We start from the raw sequence: 20,139 nt of genomic DNA, 5'->3' as shown, positions 1-20,139 counted from the left end.
TGAACTTTTCAGAACCAAACACAGCTGCTAGTATCATATGATCTAATTTGGAAACCTCTGCTTCTGAGGTGATGTCATATTAAGCTATTTCCATTGAAGACTTGGTCCCCATGTTAAAACTGGCATCTGCATGACACATGTGAAAAGATTCAATTCTCCTTCCTCAAAATTAACTTTCAGATTTAAATATTAGATCGCAAAAGAATGTCAAGTTCTATATTACAAAGATTCCTACAAGCATATAACAGCAACAATACAAATAATATTTTTGTCCAACTATAACAAAGAGAGAAAAAAATTACTATTCCAAAAAATCTGTAAAGTGCTAACATTCAAAAATAAGAAAAAGCAACTCAGATCCTGAAATGTAATTTCCTTACACTCAACCCTGAAATTACTTCAACCGACAGATTCTTTTGCCAATGTTAATAAATTAAGGAATAATCTCCCATTGATTGAGAATTACGGTATAAATTCCAAACTTTGAAATCTAACATACTCTGATTGGTCATGTCTATTAGCTGCCTCCTGCACACCCCCTACCTGGGATCGAGCCCTTGTTCTGGAATCGAACCAGCAACCTTTGGTGCACAGATGACGCCCAACCAACTGAGCCACACTGGCGATGGCTTTTACAAAATATTTAATGAACATATAACATGCCTGAGGCACTGGTCTAGGCTTGGGATACAACAGTGAACTAAACAGACAAAACCTCCTGTTTTGAGGACCTCATATTTTGGTAAGTACATATATTTTCGATAAGCTGAACTTGGCCTTTTCCTACAGAAATTACTATCAAAATAGATAAATGTTTTATACCCAATCACAAATATAGGTATCTCCTTAGCATCACCCAATCATATAAAAATGTTTGATAACGTAACAGAGATACATTTAGCTACTGACTTCAAAACATTAGAAGTGAATGTGAACAAGATCAGTTATCCTAAAATGTATCTGCCTAAAGTGATTCACTTGGAAAAGGAAGTATTATTGCTAAGTTTTAGCTAAGTGTACTATATTTAAGATAACTCTTACCAGGCCTTAATCTATATCAGAAAACCAAGCCATGGAAATAATCCAGATGTAAGAACTGGGCGGACTGAGGAAAACACTGTGCCTAGCTGGAGCAAGATTTTGATCATCGACAGTTGTACTGTCCAACATGGTGGCTACTAGTCACGTGTAGTTATTCAACTTAGAATGAAAAATTTTAAATTCAGCTCCTCAGTCACCGTAGCCACATTTCAAGGGCGCAGAAGCCACCCAGAGCCTGTGGTTGCTACATCGAAAGTGCAGACATACCTAGGGGAACATTTCCAGCATTGCAGGAAGTTCTATTGGCGGTGTTGCTCAAATCAGAAGAGGCACACATTTCCCAAAGAGGGCACAAAAAGTAGCGGTTTGTAACAGCAAAAAGTAAGTTTCCTTCTCCATCCCTTGGCTATTTCCATCCCTGAGTCTTACTTTCTCTTCATCTCCTAGAAAATGTCTCCTTTCCTTACGCCTCTATCTTCTCACATTTCCCCCACACTCCATTTTTCAACCCCCTTCTCTATTTTTTTGCAGCCACAAATATGCCGTCCACATTGAATGATTTCATACATTTATTGAGGCTGATATGTTTTAGTAATTTCTCCGTGTTAAAATTTAAGGAGCTGAATCTTTCTAATATATTCTCTCCCCCCACTCCCCACCCCCCACCCCCCAATACAAAATTTAGATGAGACTTTTTTTTTAAGGTCTGTATCTTTGCTGTATTTTCCTTCATAGAATCATCCTTGCTTAGAATCCGAGTGGAAAGGATATGCAATTCTGGTTCCAGACTCTGGGGTTTTCCTTCATCAAAGGAAGGGCTCAGGCCTCTGGGCCGCGAAGCCCGCACGGCCCCGGCGGCACCGGTCCTTCCGCTGAACCTCTACCGTCCCCTAGCGGAGAGAAGGGCGAGGGCTCCTTCGCCAGTGTGGCGGTTGCCAAGCGACGGAGGCGGGGCCCGGCCTAAGGAGGAGGGCGCACACTAAACGATGCCGAAAGAGCTGTAACAACGCCGCTTTCTATTGGCTGAAGAGATCTCAGCCGCCACCATGGACCAATGAGCGGATGCAAACAAGATAACGTCAGACGCTATGCGCCTGCTCCCTTCAGCCCCCTCCATCCCCTAGCGACGCGCCTGGCGACCGCCGAAACCCACTGTAAACACTTGGGGTTCTCAGCTGCCCCATGTACACCTCGCCGCTCGCGCTGCTGCAGGTGTTCCTCCTGCTGACCCCCGAGGGCGTCCGTCCTCAGCCTTCTTCCTCCCCGTCAGGGCCAGGTCCCACCTCCTCGGGGCCAGGGTCGCAGGGCGGGACCCTTCAAACCTCTTCGGAGGGGACTGAAACTCCGCGGGCCGAGCCTGGGACCTCATCGGCGTTCCCTACTCTGGGGACCCCTTCAGCGCCTGAAAATGGGGCCGTGGACCTCCTCCCAGGTGAGGGGAGGAAATGTGGGGATGGAAACTACAGGCTTAGATCTAAAATTCTGTGAACAACGTGAATTTGCTACAAAGTGAGGGGTGGGGCTGTCAGAAGAGGGGAATTCGCACCTGGAAGAACGTAGGGATCCTCATCCCTTTCGCTGAACTTGATGTTGTCCCTTCGTAGTCTTACCGATCTGTGTCTGTGACCTGACTCCTGGCACCTGCGATATAAATTGCTGCTGCGACAGAGACTGCTATCTTCTCCATCCGAGATCAGTTTTCTCCTTCTGCCTCCCAGGAAGCGTGAGGTGAGCTTACTTGTGCCCTAAAGGGGATGGGGGCCCTAGAATAGGAAATAGTTGGAAGTAGGAAGAGCTATCCTTCCTGCCTTCCTCCCCCATTTCCACTGTAAGTGGGGTTGCCTTGGTTGTTCCCAGAAGTGACATTGCTCTCCGGAATCTTTAGAGCAGGGCTGTCCGATAGACTAGGACCTTCGTGTTGTCCTGTGGCTGCCCAAAGAGTCATTCTTTGGCATCTGACTGACATCTGTGGGGCAACCTCCTGGGCTAATGGGATTGGACCTAGCCCTGTGCTTCTAAATGTATCTTCTTCATCCTGTGTCTTCGCAGGTCTTCAAGTTGGGTTTGTGTGGACAACTCCCTTATCTTCAGGAGTAATTCCCCATTTCCTTCAAGAGTTGTCATGGATTTAAATGGAATTAAGCAGTTTTGTGTCCATGTGAACAACTGTGAGTAGAAGCGTGTTGGTTCTTATTGCCTAACATTTATTGAAAGTTGGTTTTGTCTCTGTCATTTTTCTTTCTTTGTTTTGTTTTTAAACTTTTTTCTTTGTCCTTTGAGAATTTTTATCATCCTCTTCTCCACCTGCCCCCTCTCTCTTTCTCTTATTAGTGAACATTTGCACTTTTTTAATACCCTCTTGGCTATGGGTCAGAAAACCCATACAGAACTTTAATTTCAATCATCCCTGTTGGCCCAGATAATTACAGGTAGATTCTATTCCCCTACTTGATACAATGTCCATGAAAGCTCTCATTGACTCTCCAGTAAGTGATACATAGGAGGCACCAAATAGTACATGAATGAATGTCTTTGAAAAATGACCTATATACCAACCTTGTTTTTATTTTATGAAGCAACAGTGTAGGAGAAAGAGCATCAGAGTAGGATCTCAGCCTTGCCATTTACTTACTAGCTGCTCAGACTTGGGCAAATCCCTTGGCATTTCCAGTCTCATTTCTTCAATTGAAAAATAAGCAATAATAATAATAATACTAGCCCTGGATGTGAAAGTGCTCTGTTAACGTTAGAGCGCAATAGCAATGAGAGGTGGTTGTTATTATTAAGGTTTTTAAATAGACTTGGAAATTTGCTGAGGATAGCTATAACAAACTAGCTGCAGCTGCCCCATCCTTTCTAAATCTCCCACTGCCTTCTAGTCCCAGCCTTCCTGCTCCAGAGCTATTGCAATAGCATCCAACTGGTCTCCCTGGCTTTTGATCTCCCCTCCTGCCTCCTATGCCATCCTGCTACTGCTCTGGACCAGTAGTTTTGAACTTTCTTTCCCCAACAACACCTGAGAGTCATTCCCTTGGAAACTATAGGATACTTAGGATTGTTCCGTTTATATAAACATCGTGTCTCCCAAGGTAAATTATCAGAATCTAGAAAGGATGGATTATATACCCAGAAGTGGGGTTGCTGGGTCATGTGGTAACTCTATTATTAATTTTTTGAGGAACCTCCATACTGTTTTCCATTGTGTTGGCTATATTCTTATCTCCGATATTAATACTAAAACAATAATTCATTTAACAGATTACAAATAAATTAGAAGGTGATAGAAATCAGAATTGTTAACTCAAGATGGAGTATTGATTGGGAACCTTCTGGGAAAATGTTTTATAACTTAATCTGAGTAGTAGTAATAACATAATGTAGATTTGTAAAAATTCTTTTGCGTTTACACTTAAGATTACTGCGTTTGTATGCTTAAGCTTACTGTGTATATATTATGCCTCAATAAAAATATTAGTTACTTGGCATGCAAGCTATTTAAAAATAAATATTTTGCTTTTAACTAAAACCCTTTTATTTCTAAACATATTTTAGCAAAATTAAACTATTTCCAGAAGCCCCAAACAGTCAATGCATCCAACTTCCAGACCCTAGCTACAGAGTTTGGAGGCAAACCATTCGATTCAACATTCCAAACGCAGTCGCCAGCGCCTTTTTACAGGGTAAGCCTGGGGAAGGGGACGGAATTGTTTGGTTTGATTTTTCCCTCATAACCAACAATTGGCTGGCAGTTAGGTAAACAGTTGTCAGTTCTTTTGGAGGGCAGTGTTGGTTGTCCACATTAACAAGCTGAATTAATTTTTGTTTCTGCTTTTTTAGTTTCTGGTGGACTTCTGTCCACTTTCATTGTGAATAAATTTCTGCTATGCTTTGTTCAGGCTGGGGACCCCATTTTGACTTACTTCTCCAAGTGGTCTGTACTAAGCTTGCTGAGGCAGCCTTCAGGAGTTGGAGCTGGGGGACTCTGTATCGAGAGCAATCCTGCAGGTGAGTCCAGAGCAGAAGTGCCAACCTTTTTCTTCAAGTTAGAATAGGCTTTCTCATTTACCACCCCCTTAATTCTTTGTGCGCTAAGGTTTCTTGGAGAGTAAAAGTACAACCTGTGTCCGTTTCTTCAAGAACCTAGCAGACAGCTGCACCTTGGATCCAGCCCTCAATGCTGTCTCTTACTACAACTTCACAGTCTTGAAGGTGGGCATCCCTTCTCTCCCACTGTCAGCGGTATGGGTTTAAAGTCAACATGCTGCCCACTGCTGGGTTGTGGGCAAAGCACTAACTTGGAAGTCAGAATGCCCAAGAGCTACATAGAAGACAGAGGGCCTGGAAGTCCTATTGTCTGAAGAAAGATGAAAGAATTAGGGCTATATAGCCATGGTTAGAGATTTTCAACCTCCTGGCTAATGGGATTGGCTAGGGAGGGTGAGAAGGGTGACATCTCACTATTTCATCAAAACTTCTGCTTTTGTCATTCGGTAGAGCTCAGAGTAGATGGGCGTCACAGTCCATCCAGCCTCCCTTCAGCTTTCTCCTGGCGTTTAGTGTAAAGAAGAGTCAGGTAGAAGAGAGGAGGCAAATGATTGTAATATGTTGACTTATTCCCCCCCAAGTGTGAAAACGCAAGCCCTGAAGACTTTCCCTCGGGTATGTGCATGCTCATGCTCGTTTTCTTGCTTTTCTCTTATTCTAGGTGCCAAGAGGGATGGCTGATCTGCAGAACATGAAGGTAGGCTGCTGCTCATCAGGAAAAAGTAAAGTGAATATTTGGTCCCTTTGCATCTGAGGCAATTTCAGTCTTGATTATAAATGATGAAAGAAAATGTCTTTGTAATGTACCAAAATGTTAAGTGTGAATCTAAAACAATGTTTTCATGTGTTCTATATGATTAATAAGTATCATATGAATTAAGAATTCAAAATATTATTAGATAAGTTTGGGAAATATTTGGTTATATCTAATAGAATCAATGTTCTGAGAAATATGTTTTGAGATGTGCTGACTTAGAATGACAATGACTTGGACTTAAGTCGTAGGCTGGCAGCGGAAGGAGAAAGAAAGTTGATGGTCAAAATGAAAAATACTCATTTTAGCATGCTATGTAGCTAGAAGAGAAAATGCTGCTTACAATTTTAGTTGATTTGCTTCTTTCCCTTGCTAGTTCCAGGTTCCTGTAACACTTGTCTCACAGGCTGGTTCTCCTCTGTTGGCTGGAAACACTTGTCAGAATGCTGTTTCCCAGGTAGGGATGCTGACCTCAGGTTCTGGGTGGATGAATGTTGATCACCATTACTGAGGTGCCTCATCTTCAGCACCACACCGACCCACATGAAGTTTTGTGCATTACCTGAAAATTAGCATGTCAGGAACTGAGCCCATCCCCTTCCTCCCTACCATGTTTCGGTCGTTTCTACTGCTACCGTCCTCCAGTATTGCGTGTCGTGAACATTAAGAGTATTTCTGACTCCTCTGTTGATATGCAGTCTCTTAGGGTTCTTACTGACCATGTTTTCTTCTGTTAGCAAAGTCAGTATCATCTGAAAATCTGAAGTAGACTAATCAACTTTTCCTCTATTCTCTCTCTTCTAATCAACCTACAGAAGTAAAAATTATCTTAAAGCGTAACTTTAAAGACTGTTCAGAAATCTAAGGATCACTTGCTTATAACTTCCAACTCCAGCTGCTATTTCTCCTCATCCTCAGACATGGGACAGCCAAGTAAACCAGGTTTCCATTCACTTGCCTGTGCTTCTTCTCACCTTCCTCTGCACACAATCAAAACTTATTTTTCTTCCCTTTCAAATCTTAAAAGTCACCTCTCCCATGGATCTTTTAAGAGCTCTATCCAGTCTCTTTTCTCGTGTGTTTTTAAGACTACTTGTTTATTCTCCCTCATTTAGCTATATTTTTAATTGAGATATAATTAACATATAATATTGAATTAGTTTTAGATGTACAATATGATTTGATATATGTAATGGGGTGGGCAAAAATAGGTTTACAGTTGTGAGTTAACGACCATTACCACACGGTTACAAATTTTTTTCTTGCAATGAGAACTTTCAAGATCTACTCTTTTATCAACTTTCAAATATACAATTTTGTTCATAGTAGTCACCATGCTGTACCCTCATTCATTTATAAAACCCTTCAAGATAGAAAATTTAAATTAAACATAATTGGCCCACTAAATAATCTTTATTAATTGATTCTACTTTTGTATTGCAGGTCATCTATGAGATAGAGACCAATGGGACTTTTGGAATCCAGAAGGTCTCTGTCAGTTTTGGACAAACCAACCTGACTGTTGAGCCAGGCGCTTCCTTACAGCAACAGTTCATCATTCGCTTCAGGGTAAGGGCCCTTCTCCTATAGGGGGTAGAGGGGGAAGGAATATAGTTCCTCTGCGTTGGTAACACATGTGAAACAGAGTGAGACTATGAAGGCCTACTTCAGTCTGTCAGTTGAGGCATTTCTTTTATAGTGTGCTGACTTCCTGAATACATTTAAAAGGATCAATAACCCCGTCACTACAGAGGAAAAGAACAGCCATTGCTGTAGCACAGAGTCAAAGCCAAGGGAACCATAAAGCACACTTGGTGTTCACTGTGCAAGAGGCCTCAACATCTAGTATGCCATAACTTAACTACAAACGATAGGGATTCAGCGATGCCTGTTCATTAACATTTTCTATGATTCTCTATTTGGCCCCCAGCAAAGCAGGAATTCAATGTCAAATCCAAACTCTTTTTTTAAATAGTCATTTTGAATCATAAACTCAGCCATCATCCCACAGACATTCTTTAAGTAGCTTTTCTCATATTTCTGTGCATTCAGTAGATACTTTTTCACTTTTTATATTTCTGCATTATTTGATCTTACGTGCTTACAATGAGCATGAATTTTGTCTATGTGTATTTATGAATGTTGTCAAAAATGTAAATGGCATTCAGTGTTTTAATCGTTCCCCACTTAACCTAAGTTTCCAGTCTTGATCACCACCTTTGTCTTTCTTCTGCTGCTACTTTTTGAACCTTGCCGAGTCCAGTTTTTCCTCAGCTCTGCCTCCAGGTGATCAACCAGGTCTCATCTCTCAGAGTTCATCTCTGGAACATCTATAGCTAATTAAAATATATCTTAAATTACATTTCTCCTTTCAGCCAGGCTGAACATAGACCTAAATTGATAGTAATTTTTTAAAAACAGGGTTGATAGATCTTTGCTTGTAACCCTTGGTAGCAGTGCCATACAGTGAATTTATATAGTCAATTTCAATATTCAGATCACTCAGGATTTACTGCAGGGGATAAAAATGGAAGTCAATGGAATAGAAATTTTTGCAAAATCCTACACTGTGGAGGGAGCCCCCAGCGCAGCTAACTTAAGGAAGGGTGTGCAGTCAAGCAGGGGAAGGTGTGAGAGCATGCTTCCTCCGTAAGTGACTTTCTTTTACTCTTTCTGCAGGCTTTTCAGAGCACAGCCACTTCTCTTCCTGGTCCTAGAAGTGGGAATCCTGGCTATATTGTTGGGAAGCCACTCTTGGCTCTAACTGGTGACATAAGTCACTCTGTATCCTTTCTGGAGCTGAGTGGCCTGTTGCAAACCAATGAGAAAAGCTGCAGCTGCTGATTTTTTGGATTTTCCAATTCTGCAGTCCCCATGTTTTAGGTATCCAACACTTCCTTTACCAAGCCATTAATACAGTGTATTCTCAAATGGTGATACGACCAAAGGCTTTAAAACATCTTAGACTGGCTGAAGGTGAGGATCATGACTGATTTTTGTTTTAATGAGGTATTTATATGCTGGTGTGTGATTAACCATTTTTGGAAAAACACTATCTCTGTGTGCTTTTTAATTACTAGAAGAAGAAAATAAATTACGACTTGAACGATACCATGATATTAATAAAATGTAAGTGGTGTTAAGGAAACAATAAGAGCATACATTTTCCAGTCTGCCTACTTTTCTTCTGTTTTGACCTCCTTGACCATCACTTTCTACCTCAGATGACCCTCTTGCAGAGCCAGGGTGATGGAACTTGCTCTGTCAGGAGACACAAAGTACAATTTGGGGTGAATGCAATGTCTGGATGCAAACTGAGGTAATTCATTGCTCCCACATCATTTCCCACAATTTTGTCTCTATCTAGGGATTATGTTGATATGGTAACTTTTATATTTTGAATGATAGTTCAGAGATTGCTAGTTAGGAATAGTCATAGAATCTAAATGATATTCACAATACTAAGAGTTTTCTGACAGTCCTCTATACTTACCGGAGATTTTTTCCTTCCAATTCATTTTATACTATTATCCTATATAATAAAAGGCTAATATGCAAATCGACCGAACAGCAGAATGACCGGTCACTATCATGCACACTGACCACCAGGGAGCAGACGCTCAACGCAGGAGCTGCCCCCTGGTGGTCAGTGCGCTCCCACAGGGGGAGCACCGCTCAGCCAGAAGCCAGGCTCACGGCTGGTGAGGGCTCCCAGACTGCGAGAGAGTGCAGGCTGGGTTGAGAGACCCCACCCCCCTACACACACACCCCCGTGCATGAATTTCGTGCACCGGGCCTCTAGTTTCTAATACTTGGATTAATATGCTAATATGGTTACATTATTAAGTTAGCATTGGACTGCAGCCTCTATGATGTTTAATTTCAGAGTGAAAAATGTGGATTGCAGCCACTTGCAGCAAGAGATGTACCAGACTCTTCATGGAAGGCCCAGACCAGAGCATGTTGCCATCTTCGGTAATGCTGACCCAGCTCAGAAGGCAGAGTGGACCCGGATCCTCAGCAAGAACTGCAGTGTTTCAGTAAGGAGAGAAATACCTGTCTGACCAGGACTCGCATCCCCATTTTGTTGAAATTAAAACCAGCCCTATTTCCATAGATAATGTGGTTATCATCCTATATAATAAAAGGCTAATATGCAAATTGTCCCCTCAACTGGGAGTTCAACCAGGAGTTCAACCGGGAGTTCGACTAGGGGGTGGGGCTGGCTGGCCAACTGCCCACAGCCCCTCCCCCTGGCCAGCCCCACTCCTGATCACCCTCCCCCCCACCCTGATTGGGGGCGGGCTGGCCAGCCAACCTCACATGTTCCCTCCCCCTGGCTGTCCCGGCCCAATTGGGACAGGCTGGCCAGACCCCTCCCATGCACGAATTCGTGCCCTGGGCCTCTAGTCTATCTATGTATATAAAAGCCTACGTGACTGTTACAACTGATTGCTATGATGCACACTGACCACCAGGGGGCAACCGCTCAATGCAGGGCCTGCCCCTGGTGGTCAGTGCGCTCCCACAGCCAACCTCCTGCGGCTGGCCAACCTCTCACGGTCCTTCCCCCAAGTTGGCTGGCCTGATTGGCACTGGGCCAGACAGCCCCTATTGGCCCTGATCACCTCCAATGGCCGGCCAAGCCAAGGGACCTCACTTGTGCACGAATTCATGCACCAGGCCTCTCGTAAGAATATAAGAAATCATGCCCATTTGCTGTCATTATTTCAGGTTAGGTTTATATTTAACTTATTTTCCTTAGAGAAAACTTTGAAGGTAAAAAATCTAGAGATTGCTCTGTGGTTCAAAATCAAACTTACTGCCCTAGCTGGTTTGGTTCAGTGGATAGAGTGTCGGGCTGCAAACTGAAGGGTCCCAGGTTCGATTCTGGTCAAGGGCACATGCCCAGGTTGCAGGCTCAATCCTCAGGGTGGGACATGCAGGAAGCAGCTGATTATTAATTCTCTCTCATCATTGATGTTTCTCTCTCTCTCTCCCTCTCCCTTCCTCTCTGAAATCAATAAAAATATTTTTAAAAATCAACCTTCCTCATTGTAAGAGAAAAATATATTACATATATATTTCAAATATTCTTGCATTCCTGAATATTTGGTCAGCACAGATTCTTTCTTTGAGGTTGAAATTATGTCCTTTCTGTTATAAAATTTGTATTTTCACATTTAATAGCAATACATTACCAAGTCAGAAATTCTCATGCCATGTAGAATAGTATTAAATTAAAAGTCAAAACCTCAACACCCGCTGCCCCTGAAGTCACCTCATCCAGCTGTTATGTTTTTACTTTTTTGGGTGGCCCACTAGATGAGTTCTCTTGACTGCAGTCTGACTAAAATAAAGAAATTTGCTGACGTCTTCTATTTTCTTCCTCTTTTGCCTACCCCCTACCTCCTCACTTTAGTTTGCTGTACCTTTAATTTTCTTTTTATTTAAAAATGTAAATTATTTTTCTGTATAAGTAATACATACACTTGGCTTGAAATTTTCAAAAAGTACAGATTAACCATAATTTATTTAACCAGTTTTATGGGTGGACATTCAGGTTTTTTGAGTTTTGCTATTATATACAATGTGGCATTTTATAACCTCATTCAGGTTACCACATCATACATGTGAGAATAAACCTATATGTTAAATCCTAGAAGTAAGAATTTCTAGATCAAATGGTATAGGCATTTAAAGCTTTAATAAGTACTGCCAATTCATTCTATCTACAGGTTATAGCAATTTGTAGTCCCTCCATCCATCCATGAGACTGCTTGTTATCCCAAACTTACATCAATACTGTGTTTTTGAATTTTTTAAGCTTCACTCTTCCAAGGGAAAATAGCATTCCAATGTAGTTTTATTTTTCTCTATGAATAAGGTTGAGTATTTTGACATATGGTTGAACAATTTGTGTTTTCTTCACTGTGATCTGTATATATATCCCTTGCCCATTTTTATTGAATTATTGGTCTCATGACTTACAGGAAATCTTTGCATATTTGAGAAATGGGTTCTTTTCTGTGATTTGATTTGCAGATTTTTTTTTCTGAGTTTGTCACTTGTCTTTTGACTTTGTTTATGGTGTTTTTTGCCATGCAGAAGTTGACTTTTATGTTGTGAAACTTACCAGTCCTTTTTCTTTTTTACCTTGGCATTTTAATTTTAGTTCAGACTTTGAAAGACCTTTCCCCTTAGAGATTATTTTTAAAGTGTTGTTTTTCCCTTTCTCAGCACTATTCTGACTTTATTTCTTATATACTTCTTTCCTTTTGAGGAGATTTGGGGGATAAGTAAACACATGTATTGATCCAGCATATAGGCAACTGAAGTCAAATTGAGTTCTCTTAAACTTCAAAGCCATACCTGAGGGAGTATGGATTTTGGATGCTACATGGCTGAATACAGGAAGGGGTTGGGTTGAGATTATTGTGGAACTACTCTCTATTATTCTTAAGTTTACATCTTAAAAATCACATTTCCAAAGAGCATTTGACAACATGGGAAAATGTTCCAAATTTAGAATAAATGAAAAGAAAAGTGTTTAAAAGTATTTGGAACAAACTTATGAAAAAATATTCAACATCATTAGCCATTAAAAAATTGCAAAACCATGATGAGATACCATTTCACAGCCACTAGGATGTCTATAATTAAAAAGATGGATAACAGGTGTTGGCAAGAATGTGGAGATATTGGAACCCTCAGACATTGTTGGTGGGACTGCAAAATGGTACAGCTACTTAGAAAACAGTTTGACAGTTACTTCATAAACATAAACATGGCCTGTCTTCTCCTGCTCCTAGTTTATACATGTTATTGCCTATATCTGAGCCTTACTTTAAAAAAGTATGAAGCTAGAAAAGCACAAAGCATATTTGAGGATAGTTTGTATCTGCTAAGTTACAGTAACCTGCTGATCAAAGCACTCACTTCCATCAATCCTTCCTGCATCTTAGAATTAGTCCTCCAAGAATCAGACTATTTGGTTGGACTTCATAATCACTGAAATGCCTTCTTCCTTAACTTTTCACTGCTCCTGTGCTCAATCCTTTGCTTCAGTCAAGTGTCTGCTCGAGGCCAGTGCCTCGTACATGCCAGGCACATAGGAGACACTCAGTAACTAGGATTCACATTAATCAATGATGTCCTTCCCTGGCATCACGTGCTGTTCTAGTTGTGTACCTTGTTATATGCCATCGCTCTACCTGAATTTTCCTTTAATCGCCATTTCTTGGTCACATATTACTCATCCCAGTTCCATCCTCAACCAGAAATGGCTATTTCTTCTGGCATTCCACAATCCTGACTGCACACCACTCACTGAGCACTTCTTTTTTATTACTTTTTAATCCTCACCTGAGGACAGGCTTGGAGAGAGGGGGAGGGGCATCAATGGGTTGCCTTCTGTACATGTCCTGACCAGGAATTGAACCAGCAACCTTTCAGTGCACGGGACGATGCTCCAGCCAGCTGTGCCACTCCAGCTGGGCACACTGAGCACTTCCTATAGCCATTGTAAATGGGCTTACATTTTATAATCTCTATATTAGTAATTTCTATTTTGAAATTTTAATTTTCCTAAGATCAAGGATAGTAATACAGTCTATGTGAACTTTTGTGTTCTCTACGCCACATTGCTTTCTCTATTAATGTACAATGTTTAAGAAATAATGGCTACTCAATGCATGGTGATGGATTTATAGGTAGCCATCAGAAATTCAAGCAGATGCTTCTTTACCCTTTTGCAGGCTACACATTGCACTTCTTGCTGTGTCATACCAGTGTCCCTGGAGATCCAGGTATTGTGGGCATATATAGGCCTCCAGTCCAACCCACAAGCTCATGTGTCAGGAGCACGATTCCTGTACCAGTGTCAGTCCATAAAGGTAAGTCATGGCTCATAAAGGATCACTAATCCTAGCAAAGCCTAGACTGTCTTATCAGCCATTTGATGCCTATATAATTTTTGACTTCTGAGAGACAATTTATGCTACCAGCCAATGCTTGGTTAGAGTGAGCTGACACAATTTACTTTCAAGTAGATCCTCCCTGCCTGGTTACTGATTTTTTAATATCCTGAACCCAGACTATAGTGTAGGTTAGTTTCTTTTAAATTATCATACCACTATTACTATATCGGTTGATTCAACCACAGAAAATAATTTTCCATAACTATATATTCAATGTGACAGTCACACACTTGAGTCTCTGAGCCTTTTGCTCTGAGAGATGTCTGAGATTTTACTGCCTATGTTTTCTTTTAGGATTGTTATGCTTTCGTAACTTACACAGACTTTTATCTGTGTTTATTCTTGTGTATAGTGTAAGTTGGTGGTCTAGTTGCATATACAACTGTCAAAACTCATTACACTGAACATTTGAGATGTGTACCTTTTATTGTATATAAGTTATACTTCAATGAAAAAATTAAAATGAAACAAAAAGACAAAAAAAAAAAAAAGCCACTGACTAGGGCCGTGGTCGGCAAACTGCGGTTCGCGAGCCACATGCGGCTCTTTGGCCCTTGAGTGTGGCTCTTTCACAAAATACCACGACCTGGGCAAGTCTATTTTGAAGAAGTGTCGTTAGAAGAAGTTTAAATTTTAAAAATTTGGCTCTCAAAAGAAATTTCAATCATTGTACTGTTGATATTTAGCTCTGTTGACTAATGAGTTTGCCAACCACTGGACTAGGGGATAATACTTGCAATACACGTACCTGGCAAAGTTCTTCTATGTAGAATAAAGAACTCTTACAACTCAATAATCCTACATAATAAAATGGTAATATGTAAATTACCATCACTCCGCTACGCCCACGATTGGGCCAGCAGGAGGCGCAGGGGGCGGGACTCAGGGTGGCCGGGGTAGCTGATTGGGCCAGCAGGACATTGAGCTCGCGGCGCCAGTGGCGCCGCGAGCTCAGCGTCTGTGTCATGGCTGCGCCGGAGGCTTTCGGAAGGCCTGGTGCACCGGCGGACAGCCGGCCAGCTCCCCCGCGATCAAAAGCCAAAGCGGGGGAGCTGGCCGGCTGTCTGCTCCGGCACAAGGCCTTTCGAAAGCCTCCGCCGCGCCGGAGGCTTTCGGAAGGCCTGGTGCACCGGCGGACAGCCGGCCAGCTCCCCCGCGATCAAAAGCCAAAGCAGGGGAGCTGGCCGGCTGTCTGCTCCGGCACAAGGCCTTTCGAAAGCCTCCGCCCGCTGGTGCACCAGGTGCATGATTAAATCATGCACTGGGCCTCTAGTGAGTTATAAACCTGAGTCAAAGAGGAATGTGTCCTAGTTCATAGTCTGAAATATGTATCTACAAAACATAAATCAAAGAGGTGGTATCCACAGCTTTTTCTCTGATAACTAGAGGCCCGATGCACAAAATTTGTGCAAGAGTAGGCCTTCCTTCCCCCGGCTTCCTTCCCTCTGGCACCTGGGACCCAGCTTCCCTCTGGGCGCCAGCAGGCACCTGGGACCCGGGCTTCCCTTGCAGCCTGGCTTCATCCGGAAAGTCATCTGGTCTAATTAGCATATTACACTTTTATTATTATAGATGAGTTTTTATTTGAAATGATTCAACATGCAGATTTGCATATAATGGTTTAAAAATTGAGATTACAAAAATGTAATATAGTAATACACACACACACACACACACACACACACACACACACACACACATATACACATACATATGATGTACTTTTTATTACCAAAGCCAAACAAAACCTAATGCAAACTTTTCATGTTGTTACAAAGTAAATCTTATTTGGGGAAAACGAGTTTTGCTGCATATAAACTGAATTGAAGGGGGGGGAAAATCCCCTAAAATCTCACAAAATGTTAAAACAGAATTGTTGGTAGCGATTTCTGAAGTAGACATCATAAAATATTGTAGGTTAAGGTAGAAATAAAATAAATCCACCATACAGGATAACTGAATCCCTACTCAAAGAAATGAGCTGACTTGGCCATGTGCCTTTTGTTGTCTTGATACTAGTAAAAGAATTGAGTTAACTGGACTTTGATTGAGGTTGTTTTTTCTTTGGTTTCATTTTTTGTTTTTTTTCACTGTCCTTGTTGCTCATGCTAAACAGTGAATTTTCAAATTTTGCTTATACATAAATTTTAAATGTAAATAGAAAAAATTTAGACTTTAGAATTCAAATATAACACACTGAATTTACCACAGAAATCTTCTTTTTTTTTTTTTAATATATTTTATTGATTCTTTTACAGAGAGGAAGAGAGAGGGATAGAGAGTTAGAAACATCGATGATAGAGAAACATCGATCAGCTGCCTCCTGCACAACCCCCACTGGGGATATGCCCGCAACCAATGTACATGCCCTTGACCGGAATCGAACCTGGGACCCCTCAGTCCGCAGGCCAACGCTCTATCCACTGAGCCAAACCGGTTTTGGCAGAAATCTTGTTCTTTATGAGGACTAAGAAAACAGAGATACACTCATAATAAGTTATTCTCATTGCACTATGTTGAAATACAGGACTAAAAAAAATTTTGTATTATATTTTCAAGAGAGACCAGCTTGTTTTTATGTCTGAATAAACTTGGGTTCTTACACAGAAAAAGAGTAAGCTATTAAGACCTAAAGCTCTGGGATCATGAGTGAGACGGACTGATGTGTGGCCTTGAGGTACAGTTAGTTGCACACTAGGTTTGCTTATGCCAGCATTACCACAAATGTGAGAGTAATTTGTTGTGCTATGACTTTATAAGTGCCACATCACTGGGCAATAGGAATTTTTCAGCTCCATTATAATCTAATGGGACCACCATCATATACATGGTTGTCATTGACCAAAAGGTTGTAAAACTGCCAGCTGTCCGTGTCTTTGTGTCTTTTTGTGGAACTACTAATTTTCTTCAGAAAAAGACCCTCCCTACTGAACGGTATAGTTGTAAGACCATCTGTCAACATTTTGGAATTAGATGAGGGAAGGTATTTCATTACACAGAGTAATTTCCTTATTTTTAGTTCTGTGCCTCACTCAGTCCTTCTTTATGCCCAACATCTCTAAATCCAGAATTTCTCTGATTTGAATTGTCCAGTCTCTTCTCGAGGTGCGGAAGGGGTTGTTGCTTGTTTGCATGGAGGGAGTCCCATTCAGTAACCATGTTCTGTCCCTATGTCTTCCCCCTCCCTGTTATCTCCTGTTACTGAGTCTTTCAGGGTTCTACAAAGACTTGCTTGCTCTAGTCTCTGGAGGCTTTTAGGTTTAGCCTCCTTTCCCTCTGTGAGCCTGGATCCTCTTGGAGCCTGATAAGGTAGAGCTAAGCATGTCACAGCAGTTTTGCCATCTGGCCTCTCTGATATCAGGCAGCTCCCCAGGTGGGGGAAGCCAGCGTCAGTCTTTAGGTAGGTGTAACTGTTCACAGTTCTGATGTCATGGACTGTTGCTGAGAAATTCATTTCCTGTGTCTCATAGAAAATTACATAGGACCAATGTGAGAAAAAGGTATATCTTGCTTAGAGCAATTTGGTTTTGGTCTTTCTGCAGGAAAGTTATAATAAGTCAAGTAGAGGGCTATTTAAATTGGTACCAAGTGCAGACCTGTCATGGACTTTCTTCCTGCAGGATTCCCAGGTAACAGAAATGCCTTTGACAACTACTGTGACCTTTGTGGACATTACCCAGAAGCCAGAGCCTCCACGGGGCCAACCCAGAACCGACTGGAAATTGCCATTCGACTTCTTCTTTCCTTTCAAAGTGGCCTTCAGCGAAGGAGCAGACTCTCAGAAAGGCTCAGTCTCTCCCGTCCATATCCTGTGTCTCTTACTCCTTGGAATTCTCTTAGCCTAGAGACTAAGTAACAAAAGGAGAGGAATCGGATTTTAATTTTCCCTATGGGAAATCCTACGGCAGCCTACTTGTGTTGGCTAATGACCAGAGAGCATTTAGGAGAAGAGTGGACTTAACTGAAGGAGCCTTTGTACATGAGAGAAGAGATTTTAGAAAAGCAATAAAAATATCTTGTTCATCCTAGCTCTCTGCTTTGAACTTGAACATGCTGCAGGAATGTCAGTTGCAAAGATCTGCTCCAAAGATTGAGTACCTGGTATATAACCTACAGAATACCAGCTACACACCAAGTTCTGTACTCCTCAAGCCGGAAAGAGTGCAATGAGCCCTTCCTCCAGCCCTTCAGTGTGTGATGCCTGACTAAAGGTTTGCAGACCTTCATCCATCTGCTCACAGGCACAGCTGGGCTCAGCATCAAAAGGAGCATGCTCCTACGTCCCCCACGTGAACTTGGGAATAGCTGCCCTCTGGACTTGAAAGAAGCTGACTGTTCAGAACAGAAAACTACTGGCTATATATTTTATCAGGCTCCTCCCTGCTCCCTTGGGCCAGTCTTCCCAGGCAAGCAATTACTTCTACAGTTTCCAAAATGAATGTAGAATCCCAGCCCCCTTTCCTACTAGCAAATGATCCTACTACCTGTGTTTTTTCTTTCCTCCACTGTGGTGGAGAAATAAAACTGATTGAGAGCTCAATTGTCCGAATCCCAGCAGCACACACAAGTTAACTGACGTGGTCTGCCTCGTGATTATTTTTCTACATATATGAGGGTTTAAAACAACAACAACACAGACTTCACCTTTTCACACAGTTCCCCAATACCCTCCCCTCTGGCATCCATCAGTCTGTTCTCGGGATCTATGAGTCTGTTTCCAATTCTGTTTGTTCATTTATATTGCTCTTTAGACTCCACGTATAAGTAAAATCATATGGTATTTGTCTTTCTCTGACTAACTTATTTCACTTAGCATAGCCCTTCAGGTCCATCTATGTTGTCACAATGTAAGATTTCATTCCTTTTTAAGGCCAAGTAATATTCCATTGCACAAATGTACCACTACTTTTACACACTCCTCTATTGCTAGGCACTTGGGTTGCTTCTGTAGCTTGGTTATTGTAAATAATGTTGCAATGAATATAGGGGTGCATATATTCTTTCAAATGAGTGTTTTGGGTTTCTTTGGATGTACCCAGAAGTGGAATTGCTGGGTCATAAAGCAATTACATTTTTATTTTTTTAAGATATTTTTTATTGATTTCAGAAAGGAAGGGAGAGGAAGAGAGAGATAGAAACATCAATGATGAGAGAGAATGATCAATGGGCTGCCTCCTGCACGCCCCACACACCCAATCATGTGCCCTTAACTGGAATCAAACCCAGGACCCTTCAGTCTATATACTGACGTGCTATCCACTGAGCCAAACCAGCTACAGCAAGCAATTCCATTTTTTATTTTTTTTGAGGAACTTCCATACTGTTTTCCATGGTGGCTGCACCAATCTGCATTCCCACCAACAGTGCACAAGGATTCCCTTTTCTCCACATTTTCACCATCAGACATATGAAGATCAATGGTACAGATTAAGAAAGCCCAGAAATAAACTTCACACCTATATGATCAATTAATATTTGACAAAGGAGGCAAGAACATACAAGGGGATAAAGATGGTCTATTCAATAAATGGTGCTGGGAAAATTGAACAGATACATGCAAAAAAATGAAACTAGACAACCTTCTTACACCATATACAAGAATAAACGCAAAATGGATTTAAAGACCTAAATGTAAGACTCGAAACCATAAAAATCCTAGAAGAAAACATGGTCAGTAAAATCTTGGACGTTTCTCTTAGTAATATTTTTTTCTGATATATCTCCTGAGGCAAGGAAAATAAAAATAAACAAATGGGACTACATCAAACTAAAAAGTTTTTGCACAGCAAAGGAAACCATCAACAAAATGAAAAGACAACACACTAAAGGGAGAGCATGTTCTCCAATGAGACGTGATAAGGGGTTAATATCCAAAATTTATTTTAAAAAAACAAAACACCAAAAAACCACACAATTCAATTTAAAAATGGGCAAAGGACCTAAGTGGACACTTCTCTAAAGAGGACATACAGATGGCCAACAGACATGGAAAGGTGCTCAACATCACCAATCATCAGAGAAATGCAAATTAAAATCACAATGAGATATCACCTTGCACTTGTCAGATGGCTATCATCAATAAATCAACAACATAAAGCAGTCACATCATAATCTTTGGGAATGTTTCATTAAAATGCTGATTCCTGGGCCATGGCCCTGGAGATTCTAATTCACTGGTGGAAAGTGGGGGCTCTCAGAATCTGTATTTATCCAAAGCTTTTCTGGTGCTTCTGATGTATAGCCTTCTGATGTATAGCCTAGATGTATAGTTTGTGAAACTACAAAGTGATGTTGCATAGTGTGTTGAAACTAGTTCATTTA

At 41.3% G+C, this 20,139-nt stretch overlaps 1 protein-coding gene across 1 annotated transcript; it reads left to right on the top strand.

The window, feature by feature from the left end:
• Positions 1-2,006: 2,006 nt before the first annotated feature.
• On the top strand, positions 2,007-19,892 carry TCTN3 (tectonic family member 3). The gene is given in 15 exon segments (XM_079793336.1): positions 2,007-2,473; positions 2,646-2,769; positions 3,091-3,209; positions 4,594-4,721; positions 4,938-5,046; positions 5,135-5,250; positions 5,747-5,782; positions 6,216-6,296; positions 7,283-7,408; positions 8,519-8,623; positions 9,064-9,158; positions 9,726-9,879; positions 13,597-13,734; positions 17,439-17,651; positions 17,654-19,892. Coding segments are annotated over 15 exon segments (1,815 nt in total). The 5' UTR covers positions 2,007-2,223; the 3' UTR covers positions 17,675-19,892.
• Positions 19,893-20,139: the final 247 nt, after the last annotated feature.

Source organism: Cnephaeus nilssonii, assembly GCF_951640355.1.
Source record: "Cnephaeus nilssonii genome assembly, chromosome: 16".
Classification (NCBI taxonomy): Eukaryota; Metazoa; Chordata; class Mammalia; order Chiroptera; family Vespertilionidae; genus Cnephaeus; species Cnephaeus nilssonii.
This window is presented reverse-complemented; position numbering and strand designations above follow the sequence as displayed.